The following is a 20,726-nucleotide window of genomic DNA, read 5'->3' on the forward strand; positions in this document are numbered from 1 at the left end:
CTGGATGCGAGTTACATACAGAATTGACTGTATCCTTTGAAGATGTGACTTGATGATCAGTAGAGTGGGGCCTGTTTATTGTAGTACATTTAGATTTCCAAGAGGCGTTTGAAAACATGCTACTTAAGAGGCTCAAGTCAAGTCAAGTCAAGTCAAATCAAGTTTATTGTCATTTCGACCATAAGCTGCTGGTACGGTACACAGTAAAAATGAAACAATGTTCCTCCAGGACCCTGGTGCTACATGAAACAACACTAAACTACTCTAGACTATGTGAGACAGTACAAGGCTACACTGGACTAGGTAAAACAAACATAAAAACTGCACTGGGCTACAAACCTGCACAGGACTACATAAAGTGCACAAAACAGTGCAGGGCAGTACAATAATTAATAAACAAGACAATAGGCACAGTAAAGGACAAATTACAATATAATAAATAATGATGTAGCTGTCAGTCTAGACTCTGGGTATTGAGGAGTCTGATGGCTTGGGGGAAAAAACTGCTGCACAGTCTGGTTGTGAGAGCCCGAATGCTTCGGTACCTTTTGCCAGATGGCAGGAGGGAGAAGAGTTTGTATGAGGGGTGTGTGGGGTCCTTCACAATACTGTTAACTTTGTGGATGCAGCGTGTGGTGTAAATGTCTTTAACAGCGGGAAGAGAGACCCCGATGATCTTCTCAGCTGACCTCTCTACCCGCTGCAGGATCTTGCGATCTGAGATGGTGCAATTTCTGAACCAGGCAGTGATGCAGCTGCTCAGGATGCTCTCAGTACAACCTCTGTAGAATGTGGTGAGGATGGAGGGGCGGGTGGGAGATGGACTTTTCTCAGCTTTTGCAGAAAGTAGAGACGCTGCTGGGCTTTCTTGGCTATGGAGCTGGTGTTGAGGGACCAGGTGAGATTCTCCGCCAGGTGAACACCAAGAAATTTGGTGCTCTTAACGATCTCTACGGAGGAGCTGTCAACGTTCAGCAGCGAGGGGTCGCTTCGTGCTCTCCTGAAGTCAACAACCATCTCTTTTGTTTTGTTTACAGTCAGAGACAGGTTGTTGGCTCTGCACCAGTCCGTTAGCTGCTGCACCTCCTCTCTGTATGCTGACTCGTCGTTCTTGCTGATGAGACCCACCACGGTCGTGTCATCGGCAAACTTGATGATGTGATTCGAGATGTGTATTGCTGCACAGTCGTGGGTCAGCAGAGTGAACAGCAGTGGACTGAGCACACAGCCCTGGGGGGCCCCCGTGCTCAGTGTGATGGTGTTGGAGATGCTGCTTCTAATCTGGACTGACTGAGGTCTCCCGGTCAGGAAGTCTCGGATCCAGTCGCAGAGGGAGGTGTTCAGGCCCAGTAGGCTCAGCTTTCCGATCAGTTTCTGAGGAATGATTGTGTTGAATGCTGAACTGAAGTCTATGAACAGCATTCGAACGTGCGTGTCTTTTTTGTCCAGGTGGGTGAGGGCCAGGTGGAGGGTGATGGTGATGGCATCATCTGTTGAGCAGTTGGGACAATACGTGAACTGCAGGGGGTCCAGTGAGGGGGGCTGCAGGGTATGATGAGCCTCATGACGAGCCTCTCGAAACACTTCATGATAATGGATGTGAGTGCAACAGGACGGTAGTCATTGAGGCAGGACACTGAAGACTCCTTCGGCACGGGGACGATGGTGGCAGCCTTGAAGCACATTGGAATGATGGCGCTGCTCAGGGAGATGTTGAAGATGTCAGTGAAAATCTCTGCCAGCTGGTCTGCACATCCTCTAAGCACTCTGCCAGGAATATTGTCTGGTCCAGCAGCCTTCCGTGGGTTGACCCTGCATAGTGCTCTCCTCACATCGGCCACGGTTAGACACAGCACCCGGTCAGTGGGAGGGGGAGTGGTCTTCCTCACCACGTCATTTTCCGCCTCAAAACAAGCGTAGAAGTTGTTCAACGCATCTGGGAGGGAGGCATCACCAGCACAGGCAGGTGGTGTTCTCCTGTAGTTGGTGATGTCCTGAATGCCCTTCCACATGCGCCCAGTGTCGCCGCTGTCCTGGAAGTGGCTGTGGATTCGTTGGGTGTGAGCACACTTTGTCTCTCTGATGGCCCGGGACAATTTGGCCCTCGCTGTTGTTAGGGCTGCCTTATCGCCTGCTCTGAAGGCGGAGTCACGGGTCCTCAGCAGCGCAAGCAGCTCCGCGGTCATCCATGGCTTCTGGTTAGTGCATGTAGTGATGGTCTTGGACACAGTGACGTCATCAATGCACTTGGTGCATTAATGAAGAAGTCAAGACATTGGAGCATGTGTGATAGTGTTTAATGAAAACAGAAAGTAAAAAGTTGGAATAAGTCATCCTTTTCAGGCTGGAGGGAATAAATATAATGAGTGGAGTTCACAAGGGATCAGTTCCTGGCCTTCAACTGTTTACTATTTACCTTTATTATTCCTTGATAGTGTAGATGTTGAGATGTTTTCATTAGCTGGAGAGTCACAAACAAGGAGCTATAACTACGAGGGCAGTCATTTAAAGTTTATCAAAATTTCTTCTCTGAGAGGATAACACATCTCAGGAATCCTCTGCTTCCAGGGTCGTGGAGTCTAAATCATTTGACATATTCTATTTAAAACGGAGATAGATAGATCTGAGAAAGATTGAGGAACTGAATGTTGTGTGGACCTGGCATAGAGGAGGAATTGAGGCCAGATCAGTCATGATCAGAGTGAAGGGCAGAGCAGGCTTCAATGGTGTGGAGGCCTCCTCCTCTGCCTATTTTCTTGTGATCTTGTGACTCAGAGGCTGAAAAGAGGAAGGGCATTTTCTTGGAGGTGCAAGAGACAATAGTTACTGGAACACAGAGCAAAAAACAAGCTGCCAGAAGATCTCAGCAGGACTGGCAGCACCTGTAAAGGGAAATGGACAATCGACGTTTCCAGTCGAGACTCATCATTAGACTGAAAGAAGGCAGGTTTTTTGAAAGATCGGGGAATTGAAGGCTATGGGGCAATGGGGTGAGGGAAAGGGATGGAGCAAGAGCTAGTAACCAGATGAAGTGCTGGTAAGCAGATTGAGGAGGGAAGAATGAGAATCGCGACGGAGGCTGGGAGGTGACAGGTGGAGGCAACAGAGGGCAGCAGGCAATGAAGTGAAACTTGCAACTAAATGTGGGACACTTTCCTCTGAAGTGTTCTAAGTTCTGCTGGCGGTTGGAGAACATGGCAGCGGAACAGTTAGCAGTCCGAGTGCCAGCGACAAGGGTTCAATTCCACCGCTCTCTACAAGGAGTTTTTACGTTCTTCCTGTCACTACATGGGTTTCCTCTGGGGGCTCTGGTTTCCTGAAACATTCCAAAGACATACAGGCTAGTAGTTTAACAGATCACGTGGGTGTAACTGGGAGGCAGGGCTCGTGAGCCGGAAGGGTCTGTACAATGCTGTAGTTCTAAATTTAAAAAAAACATATTTTGGACTTATAATTGCAACTAAATGGAATAGAAATTATCCTTCTCCTAAATGTTAACTATTTAGTGAAGAATAAGAATTGGAACAAGTGATTTGTGGAGGAGCTAATGAGAGAAAACATAGAAAGGACTAAATAAATTAGAGTAAAAAATACATCTTAGCAAATACGCTTTGCAAAGGAGTGTTGAAGTTGTAAACAGTAAACAGCTTAAAGATCGATTAAAAAAAAACAAGAAACAAGTAGGATACAAGATCCAGGCAATTACTGAGTCCTGCTAAAGGTTCAGAAATCAAATATCATTCCTTTTATTTTACATGCTGATTACTGACTTCAGGAGGAGGAAACCGAAGGTCTATGAGCCAGTCCTCATCAGAGATCAGAGGTGGAGAGGGTCAGCAACTTTAAATTCCTCAATGTTAATATTTCAGAGGAGCTGTCCTGGGCCCAGCACGTAAGTGTGATTACAAAGAAAGCACGGCAGCGCTTCTACTTCCTTAGAAGTTTGTGAAGATTTGGCAGGACATCTAAAATTTTGACAAACTTCTATAGATGTGTGGTGGAGAGTATATTAACCGGCTGCATCACAACCTGATATGGAAACACCAATGCCTTTGAATGGAAAATCCTGGGCCGACTGGTGACATAACAACATCGGCGCCGGACCCGGGATCGCAACTCAACCTCATAAAATAAAGGGAAAATACTGCGAAAGTGTCTGTGTGAGGTATGGCGTGCCACACATAATCTCTCTCTCTCTCGCTCCACACCTTGTAAAAGCTATGAAAAAGACATCATCACGGACGCGCAGACACGCAGACGCACACGCACAAACTTGCACAGGTGCAGGCACACGGCAAAAAAAAATTGAATGGAAAATCCTACAAAAATTAATGGATACGGCCCAGTCCATCACGGGTAAAGCCCTCCCCAAACATTGAGCACATCTACATGGAGTGCTGTTTCAGAAAAGCAGCACCCATGATTCGGGATCCCCACCACCCAAGTCATGCCTTCTTTTCACAGCTGCCATTGGGAAGAAGCTACAGGAGCCTCAGGACTCACATCACCAGGATTAGGAACAGTGATTACTCCTCAATCATCAGGCTCCTGGACCAAATGGGATTCCTTCACCCAACTTCACTTGCCCCCAAACTGTTCCCACAACCCATGACCTTACTTTCAAGGCCTCTTTATCTTATGTTTTTGATATTTATTGCTTATTTACTATTATTAGTTTTTTTTCTTTTGTAGTTGCACAATTTGTTGCCTTTTGCACAGTGATTGTCTGCCCTGTTGGGTGAGTTCTTTCATTGATTCTATAATGGTTATTGGATTTATTGAGTACCCCCACAAGAAAACGATTTTCAGGGTTGTACTGTACGGTATATGGCGATATATATGCACTTTGATAATAAATTTACTTTGAACTTTGAGATGACCACACTTGGCCTGTTGAAGTTTGGTTGTAATTGAAGCTGTTAGTCGTGTCTTCATGAACTTGAACCTGAAGTATCAAAGTATGGTTATGTGAGACTGAAATTAAGCATTTCATGCGAGAGGTTCTCAGCAGTGATTGGGATTGTTTATTGGCATTCTCCTCAATAAAAGTTATATATTGCTGGTTTAGGTAGCTGCCAATGGTGCACCAATTAAATACAAGGGTGAGCAAAAGTCCACAGTCCAAGAAGAACCATTGTCTAAGAGATTTATAGAGCAGGGGAACGTGACAGTGATAAGGAGAGGCTAGACCGTGGAGTGACATGAAAAGAAGCATAAAGGTTATTTCAGAACTTGGCCAGTCTCAGAGCATTTTACAGTCATTGAAGTAACTAATGTAATGTAATCGTATAATGTAAGAAACATGGCTGCCTACTTGTACGCTTGGGTATTACAAACATTACTATGATAATGACTGAACAATCTGCTTTGTTAATGTATAGACAGGAAAAGTCCTTGCATCTTCATGATACACTGGCCTTAAGGTATTTTACCTTAGGGACAGGTTGGGTCTTAGATTCAGACTTCACCACACACTCAGGACTGGCACTGGAGTCCCAGCTTGGATTATGTGCTGAAGTGTCTAGTGAAGTACTTAACACACAACCTCCACCAACTGAGGCAGAAGAACAGCAAATAATGAACTGCAGTGGCCTTCATCTGTGAGGGGAGGTTGGCCAAGGTTGCTCAGGTTTGGACATCTCCGCTTCCCACTCAGTAGAAAACTGGTTTGCCATTACCCCTGAAGAGAAGACCACACTGGCGTGGAAATATGACGCACAGAACAGTCTGGGGGATGCAGTTCCTTTTCTCACAAACACGGAGGAAATGCCACATCTGGTTCTCTTTCGCAATCTATGCAAACTTGTCATAAAGTAATTGCAGTGGCAGTTTTGGGGAGGAGCGTGCAGGTCAGTCCTGACTGAGCATCCACTCTGCAACGGTCTCCTTACAAGTTCCGGAAGGGAGCCAGTGCTGTGATCTTGAAGGAGAGGAGGGTCAAGAGGCAGAGGGGAATCTGACCTTAATTACTGCCCATCTCTCCTGTCTGAAGTGCATCTTTGAAAGTAATCAGCATCTCATCTTGGACAAAGGGCTTTAATGTGGTGCCATAACTTGAGGCAATCTCAAGATAAATTCCCACACGTCTGCAGGAAGAATTATCCCAAATCTCCCACTAATTGGCAAACTTCAATCTGAGAGGCAGAGGAAATGAGAAGGCTTATAGTGTGCTTTATAGGATGCTTTTCAGATGCAGACTAGACTGCTTTATTAGAGATGAAAGGGCCAGGCAGGGGAAATCAACCCAACTTCTCTCTCACACACATACAAAATACGTGTGTATGTGTGTGTGTCTCCATGCACATGTATAATTTAACTCATACAGTATCTATTTGGCAGTAATCTATTGAGAGAGCAGAGTTCATTCTTTGCATATCTATTTGCATATAAATTGTAACATCCAGGGAGAAGTATACATATTGTACTGTAGAGTACTTTATACTCTCGGAAGTACATCCCGTTGGTATCAACTATAAGGAGTGGACGATGATGCCAACACTGAGGTCTCAAAATAGCAGCCATCTCAATCCCCAGCATTATTGGTTCCTCGTTACACAGTGCACTCTGCAAAAACAGTAAAAGGTTTCTCTCAAGTCCCAATAAACACCGCAGACAATGAAGTACTTTTATTGGAAGCACAGCAACCAATTTCCTTGTGCGAACTCCCACAGACACCAAGGTAATAAACAGTCAGGAATACACTGCCAGGGGCAGTGGTAGAGGCAGATGTATTAGGAAGATTTAATGCACTCTCAGATAGGCAGATGGATGAGAGGAAAATGGAGGGCTATGTCAGAGGGAAAGGACAGGTTAGATTGATCTTGTTGTTGTCCCTTTCTGAGCCTCCTGGCGCATCGGGCGGCCGCCTTGACATTGTTTAGCATTTGCCTGTTTTTTTATGAGGCCGAGTTGCCAGCTCGATGCTGAAATGGATGGAAAGCGTTCAAGGAGCCGACCGGATTCGAACCCAGGATGACTCACCTCGTAGTCCGGTGCGGATGCCACTACACCACTGGCCAAGATTGATCTTGGAGTATAAGATGTCTGCACAACATTGTGGGCCGAAGGCCGCATACAGTGCTATGCTCTATGATATAAATGGGATAAAATTCAAAAATCTGAGCTGCAAAGGGGCTTGGGAGTACTCATGCAGAGTTCCCTAAAGGTTAACTTGCAGGCTGAATCGGTGGTGGGGAAGGCAAATGAAACTTTAGCATTCGTTTCAAGAGGATTAGACTATAAAAGCAAGGATTTAGTGTTATAAAGCACTGGTGAGGCCTCACTTGGAGTGAGCAGTTTCAGGCTGCTTATCTAAGAGATGATGTGCTGATATTGCAGAGAGTTCAAAGGAGGTTCACAAGAGAGATTCCGGGAATGAAAGGTTTATCATATGAGGAGCATTTGATGGCTCTGGGCCTGTACTCACTGGAATTTAGAAGAATGTGGGGGGGGGGGGGGGGAATCTCATTGAAATCTATCAGATGTTGAAAGGCCTAGATAGAGGTAGAGAGGATGTTTCCTATAGTGGGGGGAGTCTAGGACCAGAGGGCACAACGTCCATTTAGAATGGAGATCCGGAAGATTTCTTTCAGCCAGAGGGAGGCAAATCTGTGGAATTCGTTGCCACAGACGGCTGTGGAGGCTAGATCATTGGGTATATTTAAGGCAGAAACTCTTGATAAATGAGGATATGAAAGGTTATGGGGAAAAGGTAGGGCAATGGGGTTGGGAGGGAAATGGATCAGCCATGATAGAATGACTGAGCAGACCTGATGGGCCAAATGGCCTAATTCTGCTTCTGTTCCTTATGGTCTTATTTCTTCTCTGTTGTGGAAGGATAAATTTTGGCCAGGACATTGAGCAATGGTTTATAACTCCTTTTAAAAGCACCATAATGAGATTGATTACAGCTACCTGGCAGTTTGATATCTCATCCAAAGATCTGCAAAGCCTGAAGTGCGGTACTGCTGCAGGACTGACATCAGATCATCACCAAGCCTAGGCTATATGGCTATGATCTCTGGAATGGGACACAAACCAAAAATCATCTGACTCAGGGCTACCCACCGACATTTAAGCTGGCAAGAGAATTATAACGAAGATATCCCTTGAGGCCAGGTGGGCCAAGGCTTTGATTACCTGCAGCACAGGGCTGTTGTCAAAACTGTAAGCGCTGGGTCTCCCTTCCAAGGTGGAGAAGGCCACATTCCCTCCAGTCAGAGGGGAGATGTCGCTGAACTCCTCAGTGCAGAATGGTACTCGCTCTTCATCCCCCGGACGGAGAAAGACCCCGGTAGAGGTGCCGTATGTTTGACGGCACGAAGCACTGTAAAACTGGTAGGGAGTCCAGGGGGCGTCCTCCCTCGTCCTCTTGTAAATGGCAAAACTCTCCGGCCTGCTGGTGTGAAACTTCAGTCGGATGTAGGTGATCTCAAACGACTTTCCTAAAGTAACAACAAATAAAACAAACTTGTAGCTTTGCTTAGAGACATTTGTAAACTGCTCGGAAATGTCGGTGACACAGCACCAATGTGTTGCCAATCCTTGTTTATGTCAGGCAATGCACCACCAAGACACTCCAACTGGTTTTGTGTTGATGTGTCATAGTTCAGGGACAGTTATTACCTTTCAACCATCAGGCTCCTGAATCAGCGTGGCTAACTTCACTCAGCTCACTACAACCCATGAACTCACTTTCAAGGACTCTATAACTCTTATTCTCAATATTATTTATTATTAATATTATTTGGGGTTTTTTTTTGCACAATTTATCTTCTTTTGTACAATGATTGTGTGCCAATCCTTGTGTGTAGATTTTTATTGATTCTATTGTGATTCTTTGTATCTACTGTTAATTCCCACAAGTAAATAGATATGGTGACATATATATACTTTCACAATAAATTTATTTTTAACTTTTAGCTTTGAAAGCAGACTCAGAAAGATTTAAAATGATGAATATTTAAATACTTATCCTCATGTCAAATGCTTCCATGGCCTTCCTTGTTCCTACCTTCTGTACAGGTTATCAGTTCCTGCGAACTGTTCATTATTGTAAAAGTTTGTAAGTCAGGAGTGTTCATATAATATATAACAATTACAGCACGGAAACAGGCCATCTCGGCCCTTCTAGTCCATGCTGAACTCTTACTCTCACCTGGTCCCACCGACCTGCACTCAGCCCACAACCCTCCATTCCTTTTCTGTCCATATAGCTATCCACTGTAACTTTAAATGACAACATCGAAGCCATGTGTAGACATGTCAGAATGGGAATGGGAAGTTGAATTGAAATGGTAGCCATCAGAAAACCCCGCCAAAGAGCTGCAGCCCTGTAGCCATTGACATTGGGCACTGGTGAGACCTCATTTGGAATACTGTGTGCAGTTTTGGGCCCCCTATCTTAGAAGGGATGTTCAAATGTTGGAGAGAGCTCAGAGAAGATTTACAAGGATGATTCCTGGAATGCAGGGGCTAACATATGAGGAGCGCTTGTTGGACTGTATTCATTCGAGTGTAGGAGAATGAGAGGGGATCTCATAGAAACATTTCGAATCTTGAAAGGGTTGGACAGAGTAGATGTGGAAAGGCTGTTTCCCTCGGTGGGTGAGTCCAGGACAAGAGACCACAGTCTTGGAATTAGAGGGTATCCATTTAAAACAGATGAGGAGAATTTTTTTTAGCCAGAGGATCGTGGGGTTATGGAATTCATTGCCACATACAGCTGTGGAGGCCCAATCATTGAGGGTGTTTAAGGAGAAGATTGATAGGTATCTAATTAGTCAGGGTATCAGAGGATATGGGGAAAAAACCGGAAATTGGAACTAGATGGGAGAATAGTGTAGCTGATGGTAGACTGGCGGAGCAGACTCGATGGGCCGAATGGCCTACTTCTCCTTTGTCTTGTGTGACAAATCTGTACCACTGTTGCCTTAGATGCTCGTTTGTATGTCTGGCATTCGTAACCTGGGGACGGCCTGTAACCAACTGCAGCCCAACAAATGACCCAGGTATTTCTGCACCTCAAGTTCAGCCACTTGGGCATCATCAATTTTCAATGCTCATGTCTGACAGTCACGTCTTCAGAATGAAAGTGCCCTTAGCTTTAGAGTTACTATGAAATCTTTGACAGAACTATAAACTCCTTATGTGGGCTGGAGTCATTTTTCACTTGAACAATTCTAGGTGAAGAGTCTGCTGTGTTAGGGAGGCTATATAAATACAAGCAACGTATGCAAAATGCTGGAGGGACTCAGCAGGCCAGGCAGCATCTATGGAAAAGAGTACAGTTGACATTTCAGGCCGAGACCCTTTAATGAGAGTCAGAGTTAGAAGGTGGGGGGAGGGGAGGAAGAAACACAAGGTGAGGCTGAGGGGGGGATGGGTGAAGTAAAGAGCTGGGAAGTTGATTGGCTGGAGAAGGGGGAATCTGACAGGAGAGGACAGAAGGCCATGGAAGAAAGAAAAGGGAGAGGAGCACCAGTGGGAGGTGATGGGCAGGTAAGGAGATAAGGTGAGAGAGGGAAAAGGGAAAATAACACATCTTATTCTGGGGGAGAGAAGAGACTCAGGTGCTGGAGACAGGAGCAAAAGACAAACTGCTGGAAGAAGTCAGGGATCAAACAGTATCTCTGTAGTCAAAAGGATGGTCAACATTTCAAGTCGAGTCTCTATATTGCGCTGAGAATGTGGAGGGAAAGAGCCAGGAGATAGAAGATGGGCAATGGGTGGAACCACTCGGACACTGGTCATCTCCCCTCCCCACTCTCCGTCCTGATGCTGACTCCGAACCTGAAATAGAGAACATCCCTTGGCCTGCTGAGTTCACCCAGAAGCTTTCCGCCACATGTTGCTGCTGATTTACTTCAATCTGCTTCTCACAGAACTCTGTTCCAACTTGGGCCATCCTGATCCAAGCAGCAGGCTCTTTAGAAGGGAACTGGGAGATCAGGCCATCGTTTCTGCTCTACCCCCACTCAAAAACATTTGCTTGTCTCACGACAGAACTGCTTTTGGTGGGATTTTCCCATCCATAAATCAGTTCCTCACGAGAATTGCTTCATTGGTAACACCTCTGGGTTACACGGCCAAAGTACAAGCCTGTCTCTTCCTGTGGTTTCCAGATAGACGCCCAGAGGGAGAGAGGACCCTCTCCACTTTACAGGCTTCCTAGGCCACTGGTCACCACTGACTCCACCTTATGTCAAGTCATAATGACATATAATACAGAATGAGAGCCTTGGCCCACTCAGAAGAAAAGAACACGACCACCGGGAGAACATGCGAACTCTGCACAAATTAGAACCAGAGGTCAGGAGTGGACGCAGGTCACTGGGATAGTAAGGCTCGACTGGCTGTGCCACCGTACACACAGCAGTGATTAATGTACAACGTATCCCTGGTACCCATCAAAAGCTTGGGTACAAACGACCCAACATAAGGCAGCAACATCATTTTATTTCATTCTTGGTAATGAGCTTTCCATCAACGTGCAATAATGCCTCATTCCACCAACTCAAAACATTAACCCACGAGCCTTGAGGCTTAAAGAAATAACTCAGTTGCCTCATCAATAATCTTTTTTTGCTGTTAATTGTAAATAAGTAATAAGCAATATTCCCCAAAAACATGCACAGCAGCAATCAATGAGAACAACACCCAACACTCAAGATGAACAGATTGTCAATAAACCACTGGCCAGACAGTCAGAGGGTCACCATCTGAATAGGAGACACTGCCAGACATCAACAGACATCTTTCAAAAGGCGTGAGTGCAAGTTTTATTTACTTTGTGCTGAAGATCTCAAAAGGCACAATCTCAGACAGAATTCTTTAAATGTTTCCGGCACACAGTCAGTGTTACCAAACCTCCAGCCCAGTTTGTCTGTTTATTTGTAAATGCAAAATGTTACCGAGTGTTGGTGGGACTTGCTACTGTATTCAGTCAAATGGAATATCGTGGAGTCACAAAATCATTTGCTGATTACAACATGTAAGGAGGCCATTTGGCCCATCAGATCAGTGTTGATTCCTACTAGATTAGTCCCCTAGTTCCACCCACTGGTCTTTTCTCCATAGTCTTATAGTTCTTTCCAATTCCTTCTTGAATGGCACGGTCAAAGCTGCACCACTATATCTGCAGAGGTGTATTCCAGATCCAATTCACATCTTCTGTAAAATTGTTTCCCCTCATATCACTGTCCAACCCGTTGGTCATTTCATAAAATTCCATCAAATCTACCCCAGTCTTCTCTACTCCAAAGAAAACAGTCACAGTCTCTAATTCAAGATTCAAGATTGTTTAATGTCTTTTCCAGTACACAAGTGTAAAGGAGAATGAAATAATTGTTACTCCAGATCCAATGCAGCACAGAAAGGAACACAGTAAGATTCAGAACACAATAATATATTTTTTAAAAAACACAGTAAATTTCTATAAACGAGAGAAAATCTGCAGATGCTGGAAATCCAAGTAACGCACACAAAATGCTGGAGGAACTCAGCAGGCCAGGCAGCATCTATGAAAAAGGGTACAGTCAATGTTTCCGGCTGAAACCCTTCATCAGGACTGGGAAAAAAAAATGAGGAGTAAGGTGGTGGGGGGAGGGGCGGAAGAGCGACAAGGTGATGGTGAAATCAGGAGGGGGTGGAGTAGAGATCTGGGAAGTTGATTGGTGAAAGAGATACAGGGCTGGAGAAGGGGGAATCTGTTAGGAGAGGACGGAAGGCCATGGAAGAAAGAAAAGGGGGAGGAGCACCAAAGTGAAATAATGGACAGGTAAGGAGATAATTTGAGAGAGGGAAGTGGGAATGGGGAATGGTGAAGGGGGGCATTACTGGAAGTTCAAGAAATCGATGTTCATGCCATCAGGTTGGAGGCTACCCAGACAGAATATAAGGTGTTGCTCCTCCAACTGAGTGTGGCCTCGTGGCCACAGTGGAGGAGGCCATGGATGGATGTGTCAGAATGAGAGTGGGAAGTCGAAATAAAATAGGAAATAGGTGGCCACTGGGAGACCCCACTTTTTCTGGTGGACAGAGCACAGATGCTCAGGGAAGCCGTCTCCCAATCTGCGTTGAGTATCCCTGATATACAGGAGGCCACACTGGGAGCACCGGATAGAGTAGATGACCCCAACAGACTCACAGGTGAAGTGTCACCTCACCTGGAAGGACTGTTTGGGTTCTGAATGGGAGTGAGGCTCTTTACTTCACCCCCCCCCCCCAACTCTCCCCCTCCCGGTTTCACCTATCACACTGTCTTCTTCCTCCCTTCCCCCCCACTTTTCACTCTGACTCCTCATCTCCTTCTCCAGTCCTGATGAAGGGCCTCAGCCCGAAACGTCGACTGTGCTCTTTTTCATGGATGCTGCCTGGCCTGCTGAGTTCCTCCAGCATTTTGTGTGTGTTGCATAAATATACATAAGATAGCTTATATACATAGATTGATTTATGTCCATAAAGTGACACTAGGCACAGGGGAGTCTATACTTAAGGTGACTGACAGGCAATGATAAAGTTATGGGCGTGGAGGGGTGGGTTAGTGGGTGGAGGTGTTGATCAGCCTTACTGCTTAGGGAAAGTAACTGTTTTTGAGTCTGGTGGTCCTGGCGTGGATGCTACATAGCCTCCTCCCGGATGGGAGTGGGACAGTCAGTCCACGAGCGGTGTAGGCGGGATCCTTCATGATGTTATTGGCCCTTTTTCCGCCATCTTATGATACTTAAAGTCACTTTAAGTACAGAGTCTCCTAACAAAAGATATCACTAGACATTCCTCTGTATCAGCCTCCATCCACCACGGATCTACCTGTTCAATCGACCAGGATATAGACTGCCACAATCTATCATTACCCGTAACAGTTTATAATACTCATCTACAAACTGAGAAATTGAGTCTTACAACCGTAAGTCATGGTCATTAACAAAGATTAATAAAATCTAGCAAATCCCCGGGGAATGCCACTGTTCCTCTTCCTCCAAAATACAACCGTTCATCACAACCTTTTCTTGCCTGTTACTTAGCAAATTGTTCATTGCTTCCCCAAGTCTAGATTGATCAGCAAACATTACATACATTATATCAACATCCCATTTGCGCTTCGTGCTTCAGCTTTGCTCTAAGCCTGGAACATGGCACCTTATCAACAACTACATTACCCTCGTTAATTCCGTCTGTTATCTCATCAAACAATTCCACAAAATTAATTAAATACCTTTTGTCCTTTACAAATTCAAGCTATCTGGTCTTAATTAGAATCATTTTTCTACAAAATTGCTGACAGAAACTTCCGTCCTTTCTCAGCCATCTCCTCCTTCACTATTACTTTTTCCCTGGTGAAGAATGATGCGAGGAATATATTTAGATCCCTCCGCATCTATGTCAAGTTCTCAATTTTATCCTTAATAAGTCCACTCCTCTATTTGCTACTATTATTTATATGTCCATGGAAGACATTTGGATTCCCATTTACAGTAACAGGTAATCTTTTTGCACCCCCCCCCCCCCAGTCTCCAATGTTAAATGTAAACTCCACTGTTACTCACTTGTATTTACAACCTGACACTTGCTGTATACAACATTTCTTCTGCTTTTCTTTTATTATTCAGGGAGCTCGGGATTTGATTGTTCTTTCTTTGTTCCTCATGGGAATGGGTGTCAACCGTACCCGAGCCATCTCTTGTTTTACTGTTAAAGCCTGTCAACTTTTCATTGTTGAACTGTGACAGACCCACCCTGCTGGCACTAACAGATGATGGGGGCCTAGATAACATAGAAACATAGAAAACCTACAGCACAATACAGGCCCTTCGGCCCACAAAGCTGTTCCGAACATGTCCCTACCTTACAACTACCTAGGCTTTACCCATAGCCCTCTATTTTTCTAAGCTCCATGTAGCCATCCAGGAGTCTCTTAAAAGACCCTATCGTTTCCGCCTCCACCATCATCGCCAGCAGTCATTCCACACACTTACCACTCTCTGTGTAAAAGACTTACCCCTGACATCTCCTCTGTACCTACTTCCAAGCACCTGAAAACTGTGTCTTCTCGTGCTAGCCATTTCAGCCCTGGGGAAAAGCCTCTGACTATCCACACAATCAATGCCTCTCATTATCTTATATACCTCTATCAGGTCACCTCTTATCCTCCATCGGGGAAAAGGCCAAGTTCACTCAACCTATTCTCATAAGGCATGCTCCCCAATCCAGGCAACATCCTTGTAAATCTCCTCTGCACCCTTCCTATGGTTTCCATGTCCTTCCTGTAGTGAGGCAACAAGAATTGAGCACAGTACTCCAAGTGGGGTCTGACCAGGGTCCTGTATAGCTGCCACATTACTTCTCTGCTCTTAAACTCAGTCCCACAATTGATAGCAACACACATAAAAATTGCTGGTGAATGCAGCAGGCCAGGCAGCATCTATTGGAAGAGGTACAGTCGATGTTTCGGGCCGAGACCCTTCGTCAGGTGTGTTGCTTGAAATTCCAGCATCTGCAGATTTCCTTGTGTCCCACGATTGATGAAGGCCAATGCACCGTATGCCTTCTTATCCATAGAGTCAACCTGCGTAGCAGCTTTGACTGTCCCTTGGACTCGAACCCCAAGATCCCTCTAATATTCCACACTGCCAAGAGTCTTACCATTAATGCTATATTCTGCCATCATATTTGACCTACCAAAATGAACCACCTCATAATTATCCGGGTTGAATGCCATCTGCCACTTCTCAGCCCAGTTCTGCATCCTATCAATGTCCCATTGTAACCTCTGACAGCCCTCCACACTATCCACAACACCCCCAACCTTTGTGTCATCAGCAAATTTACTAACCCATCCCTCCACTTCCTCATCCGGGACATTTATAAAAATCACAAAGAGTAGGGGTCCCAGAACAGATCCCTGAGGCACACCACTGGTCACCAACCTCCATGCAGAATATGACCCATCTACAATCACCCTTTGCCTTCTGTGGGCAAGCCAGATCTGGATCCACAAAGCAATGTCCCCTTGGATCCCATGCCTCCGTACTTTCTCAATAAGCCTTGCATGGGGTACCTTATCAAATGCCTTGCTAAAATTCATATACACTACAATGCCTTCTTGCTAAAATCCATATACATGGGCAGATTGATCATATATGGTGCAAATTAAATTTAACAGGGAGAGAGGTGAAGTGATACATTTGTGCAGAAAAGGTGTGAAAGACCACATAGACAAGGTGGCATACAGAATAAAGCAAAAGTCTTAGGCATGTGCAGTGGTGCTAGAAAGTTTGTGAACCCTGTAGAATTTTGTCTATTCCTGCATAAATATGATCTAAAATGTGATCCAATCTTCAAGTAAGTCCTAAAACTAGATTAAGTGAACCCAATTAAATAAATAACACAAAACATTATATTTGTTCATTTATTTATTGAGAAAATAATCCAATATTACATGTTTTTGTTGGAAAAAGTATGTGAACCTCTGCGATAATGCCTTCTACAAAAGCTATTTGGAGTCAGGTATTCCAATCAATGAGATGAGTTTGGAGGTGTGGGTTGTAGTGGTGCCCTACCCAACAAAAAAAGACACACAAAGTCAGATACTGGCAGAGCCTGCTCTTCCCAAGAAGGATCTGTTTATGTGCACCTTGTCCCGATCAAAGTAAGTTTCAGAGAACCTTAGAAGAAGAATTGTAGAGATGCATGAAGCTGGAAAAGGCTACAAAAAACCATTTCTAAAGTTCTGAGTGTTCATCAGTGCACAGTAAGAGAAATTGTCTACAAATGGAGGAAACTCAGTACTGTTGCTACTCTCCCTAGGAGTGGGCGTCCTGCAAAGTTCACACCAAGAGCACAGTGTGCAGTGCTGAAGGAGGTGAAAAAGAACCCAAGAGTAACAGCAAAAGACCGGCAGAAATCTCTAGAACTTGCTAAAGTCTCAGTTTCTGTGTCCACTATAAGAAAACCACTGAACAAGAATGGTTTTGGTGTTCATGGAAGGAACTGCTCTCCAAAAAAAAAATTGCTACACACCTCAAGTTTGCAAAAGACTACCTGAATGGTCCACAACACTTCTGGGATAATATTCTGTGGACAGATGAGACAAAAGTTGAACTCTTTGGCAGAAATGCACATTGCTATGTTTGGAGGTAAGAGGGCACTGGACACCAACACTGAAATGTCATCCCAGCTGTGAAACATGGTGGAAAGAGCATCATGGTTTAGGGCTGCTTTGCTGCCTCAGGGCCTGGACAGCTGGCAATTGTGCAGGGAACAATGAATTCAAAATCGTATTGAGACATTTCACAGGAAAACGTCAGGCTACCGGTCCATCACCTGAAGCTTAATAGAAGTTGGATAATGCAACAAGACAATGATCCAAAAGACAAGAGTAAATCATCAACAGAATGGATTGAAAAGAAGAAAATTTGTGTTTTGGAATGGCTGAGTCAAAGTCCTGACCTTAATTCTATAAAAATGTTGTGGAAGGATCTGAAGCAAGCAGTTCATACAAGGAAGCCCACCAACATCTCAGAATTGAAGCAGTTTTGTCAGGAGGGATGGCCTAAAATTCTTCCAAGGCAATGTGCAGTACTGATCAACAGTTCCCGGAAATGTTTGGTTAAAGTTATCGCTGTACAGGTGGGTCACACCAGTTACTGAAAACAAAGGTTCACGTACTTTTTCCAACAAATACATGTAATATTGGATAATTTTTCTCAATAAAAAATGAATTAGTATAATATTTTTGTGTTATTTACCTAATTGGGTTCTCTTTATCTGGTTTTAGGACCTACACATTTTAGAAATGAAGAAAATTCTACAGTTCACAAACTTTCTAGCACCTCTGTATATACTGTAGCTAGGATGCTTAATACTTTAGCACAGTCATGTAGTAATTTTATGTATTGCACTGTACCACTGCCGCAAAAAAAAAAAAAATTTCATGACAATCGTGAGTGAAAAACCTGATTCTGATATGGGTCTCCATTTGTGGACTGAAAGTGAGAAGGGGGCAGGAAGAGGGGAATCATGGTTGGAAAAAGAGGAAGGGAGAGGGGAGGGAGCAGGAAGCACTCTTACGTAGAGAGCCATTATGTAGTGAGCGGTAAACCAATCGTTTGGAATCGAATGACCTTTCAGGGCTGGGTATGTCTGCACCCACATCATCTCCCCCCCACCAATCTCCCCACCCCAGGAATTCCTCTACCCGCTGTCACACACCCCTCACATGGCAGTCCACCCTTGCCATTCCCAACATCATTTACTCCCGCCAGATTTACAAACTTGCTCTCTTCTCCACTTTCAATACAGTACTGTGTAAAAGTCTTAGGCACCCTAGCTTTTGACTTTTGCACAGTACCGTAGATGTGAAGGAACAGGTCCTGGTGTGTAAACTGAAACGACAGATTGAGAGAAAGGTTAGTAAAGTATATGGAATCTTGAGCTTGGTGAACTGAGGCAGGGAGTACAAGAGCAAGGGGATTATGTTGAATCTACATAAACTCTTGGTAAAGTCACAAATGGAGTGTTGTATCTATTTCTAAATGGTTCAAGGACCAATGAACGTGTTTGCAGTGATAGGTAAAAGATATTGAGGTGGGAATGTAGAGAAAAGCATTTTTTCCTAAATGGAGGATGTTCAGATTTGGAAATCACTAATGGTGGAAAAAGTCAATGAAGCTTTCAAAGAGGAATTTAATGGGCACTAAAAATTAATTTGCAGGTCTGTGGGGAATAGGATAGATGGAGACACAAGTGGTTGTCCTCATTCTTGGTGAAGACTAATTTAAATATTAATTATTCCCACATACCCTTCACCTCTATGCAGAGATGACACTGTTGATTTCTGATTACCTAAACTAGCTTACAAAGTTCAAAGTAAATTTATTATCAAAGTACATATATGTCACCATATTCAACTCTGAGGTTCATTTTCTCGCGGGCATACTCAATAAATCCAATAATCATAATAGAATCAAATGACAGACTGCACAAACAGGGCAGGCAAACAGTGTGAAAAAAAAACAAAAAGTTACTTGCCTTTAACAACATTTTGCATTCCTTTTCATATCAACTGCTCCACTGATATTCGCTCTTTCTCTTACTTATCTTTTTCATTTTCCTATTCAGCTTTTTATATTCAGCCTGGTTCTCACATGAATTATTGATTTGACATGTGTTATATGCCTCAGGTTTTTTTGATTCATCATATTTCCAATCTTCCTTTTCATCTGTGGAGCACTGGCTTTGGCTTGTACCTTCCCCTTTTGGGAATATCCTAGCATGCATGTGATACATCTCCTCCTTAGAAATCACAAATTGTAGCTTTACAAATTTCTCTGACAATTTCTGGTCCCAGATCTCTTTCCATCCCCTTGAAGTGAAATGGAAAGAGGTCTGGAATCAGAAATTGTCAGGTTAAGTTCTACTGCAACAATTTGCGATTTCTAAGAAATACTTAGTTAAAATTGTACTGGAACCAGAAATTGTCTCTGCCAATTAAGAAATTTCATTTCAAATTTGTCCTCATCCTTACCCATTACTAATTTAAACCTTGTGCTATAATGAACTTCTATTCCCCAACTGTTCTTCCACTGATCTATGGTTGATTTTGTGCTCTCTATTTCCCAAACTAAACTCAACAATGCCTCCTTTCTTGATAGATCAAAACATACACTGCCTATAAAAAGTATTCACCCTCCCCCACCCCCGGAAGCTTTCATGTTTTATTGTTTTACAACATTGAATCACGGTGGATTTAATTTCGCTTTTTTGACATTGATCAACAGAAAAAAGACTATTTTGTGTCAAAGTGAAAACAGATCTCTACAAAGTGTTCTAAATTAATTACAAATATAAAACACAAAGTAATTGATTGCATAAGTATTCATTCCCCCCCCCCCTTTAATATGACACACCAAATCATCACTGGTGCAGCCAATTGGTTTCAGAAGTCATGTAATTAGTTAAATGAAGACCTGTTTTAGGAGACCCGTGTGCCGTCAAGGTGTTTCAATTGATTGTAGTAAAAGGACACCTGTATCTGGAAGGTCTAACTGCTGGTGAGCAAATATCCTGACAAAAACTACTCCATGAAGACAAAAGAACACTCCAAGTAACTTCGCAAAAAGTTATTGAAAAGCATAAGTCAGAAGATGGATACAAGAAAATTTCCAAGTCACTGAATATCCCTTGGAGTGCAGTTAAATCAATCGTTAAGAAATGGAAAGAATATGGCACAGGTGTAAATCTGCCTAGAGCAGGCTGTCCTCAAAAATTGAGTGGCGGTGGAAGAAGGGGACTAGTGAGGGAGGCCACCAAGAGACCTACGACAGCTCTGGAGGTGTTACCAGCTTCAGTGGCTGAGGTGGGAGAGAATGCACAGACAACAACCTGGGTACTTCACCAGTCACAGCTCAATGGGAGAGTGGCAAAGAGAAAGTCACTGTTGTAAAAAAAAACACATGAAATCTTGGCTAGAGTTTGCCAGAAGGCATGTAGGAGACTCTGAGGTCAGCTGGAACCAAAACTGAGCTTTTTTGGCCATCAGACCAAACACCGCACATCATCAAAAATGTAGCATCCCTACTGTGAAGCATGGTGGTGACTGGATCATACTGTGGGGATGTTTCACTGCGGCAGGCCCTGAAAGAGGGTAAAATGAACGCAGCAAAATACAGGGAAATCCTGGAGGAAAACCTGATGCAGTCTGAAAGAGAACTGTGACTTGGGAGAAG

The 20,726-nt window shown here is 44.0% G+C and overlaps 1 protein-coding gene across 1 annotated transcript in view; it reads right to left on the reverse strand.

Moving 5' to 3' along the window:
- Positions 1-20,726, reverse strand: part of LOC140186272 (laminin subunit gamma-3-like) — a 140,288-nt gene that overhangs the window by 84,277 nt on the left and 35,285 nt on the right. The window contains exon 2 of the mRNA XM_072240329.1: positions 8,140-8,444. Coding sequence (XP_072096430.1) covers positions 8,140-8,444 — 305 coding nt within the window. The remainder of the gene's footprint in view (positions 1-8,139; positions 8,445-20,726) is intronic.

Source organism: Mobula birostris, chromosome 22 (genome assembly GCF_030028105.1).
Source record: "Mobula birostris isolate sMobBir1 chromosome 22, sMobBir1.hap1, whole genome shotgun sequence".
Lineage (NCBI taxonomy): Eukaryota > Metazoa > Chordata > Chondrichthyes > Myliobatiformes > Myliobatidae > Mobula > Mobula birostris.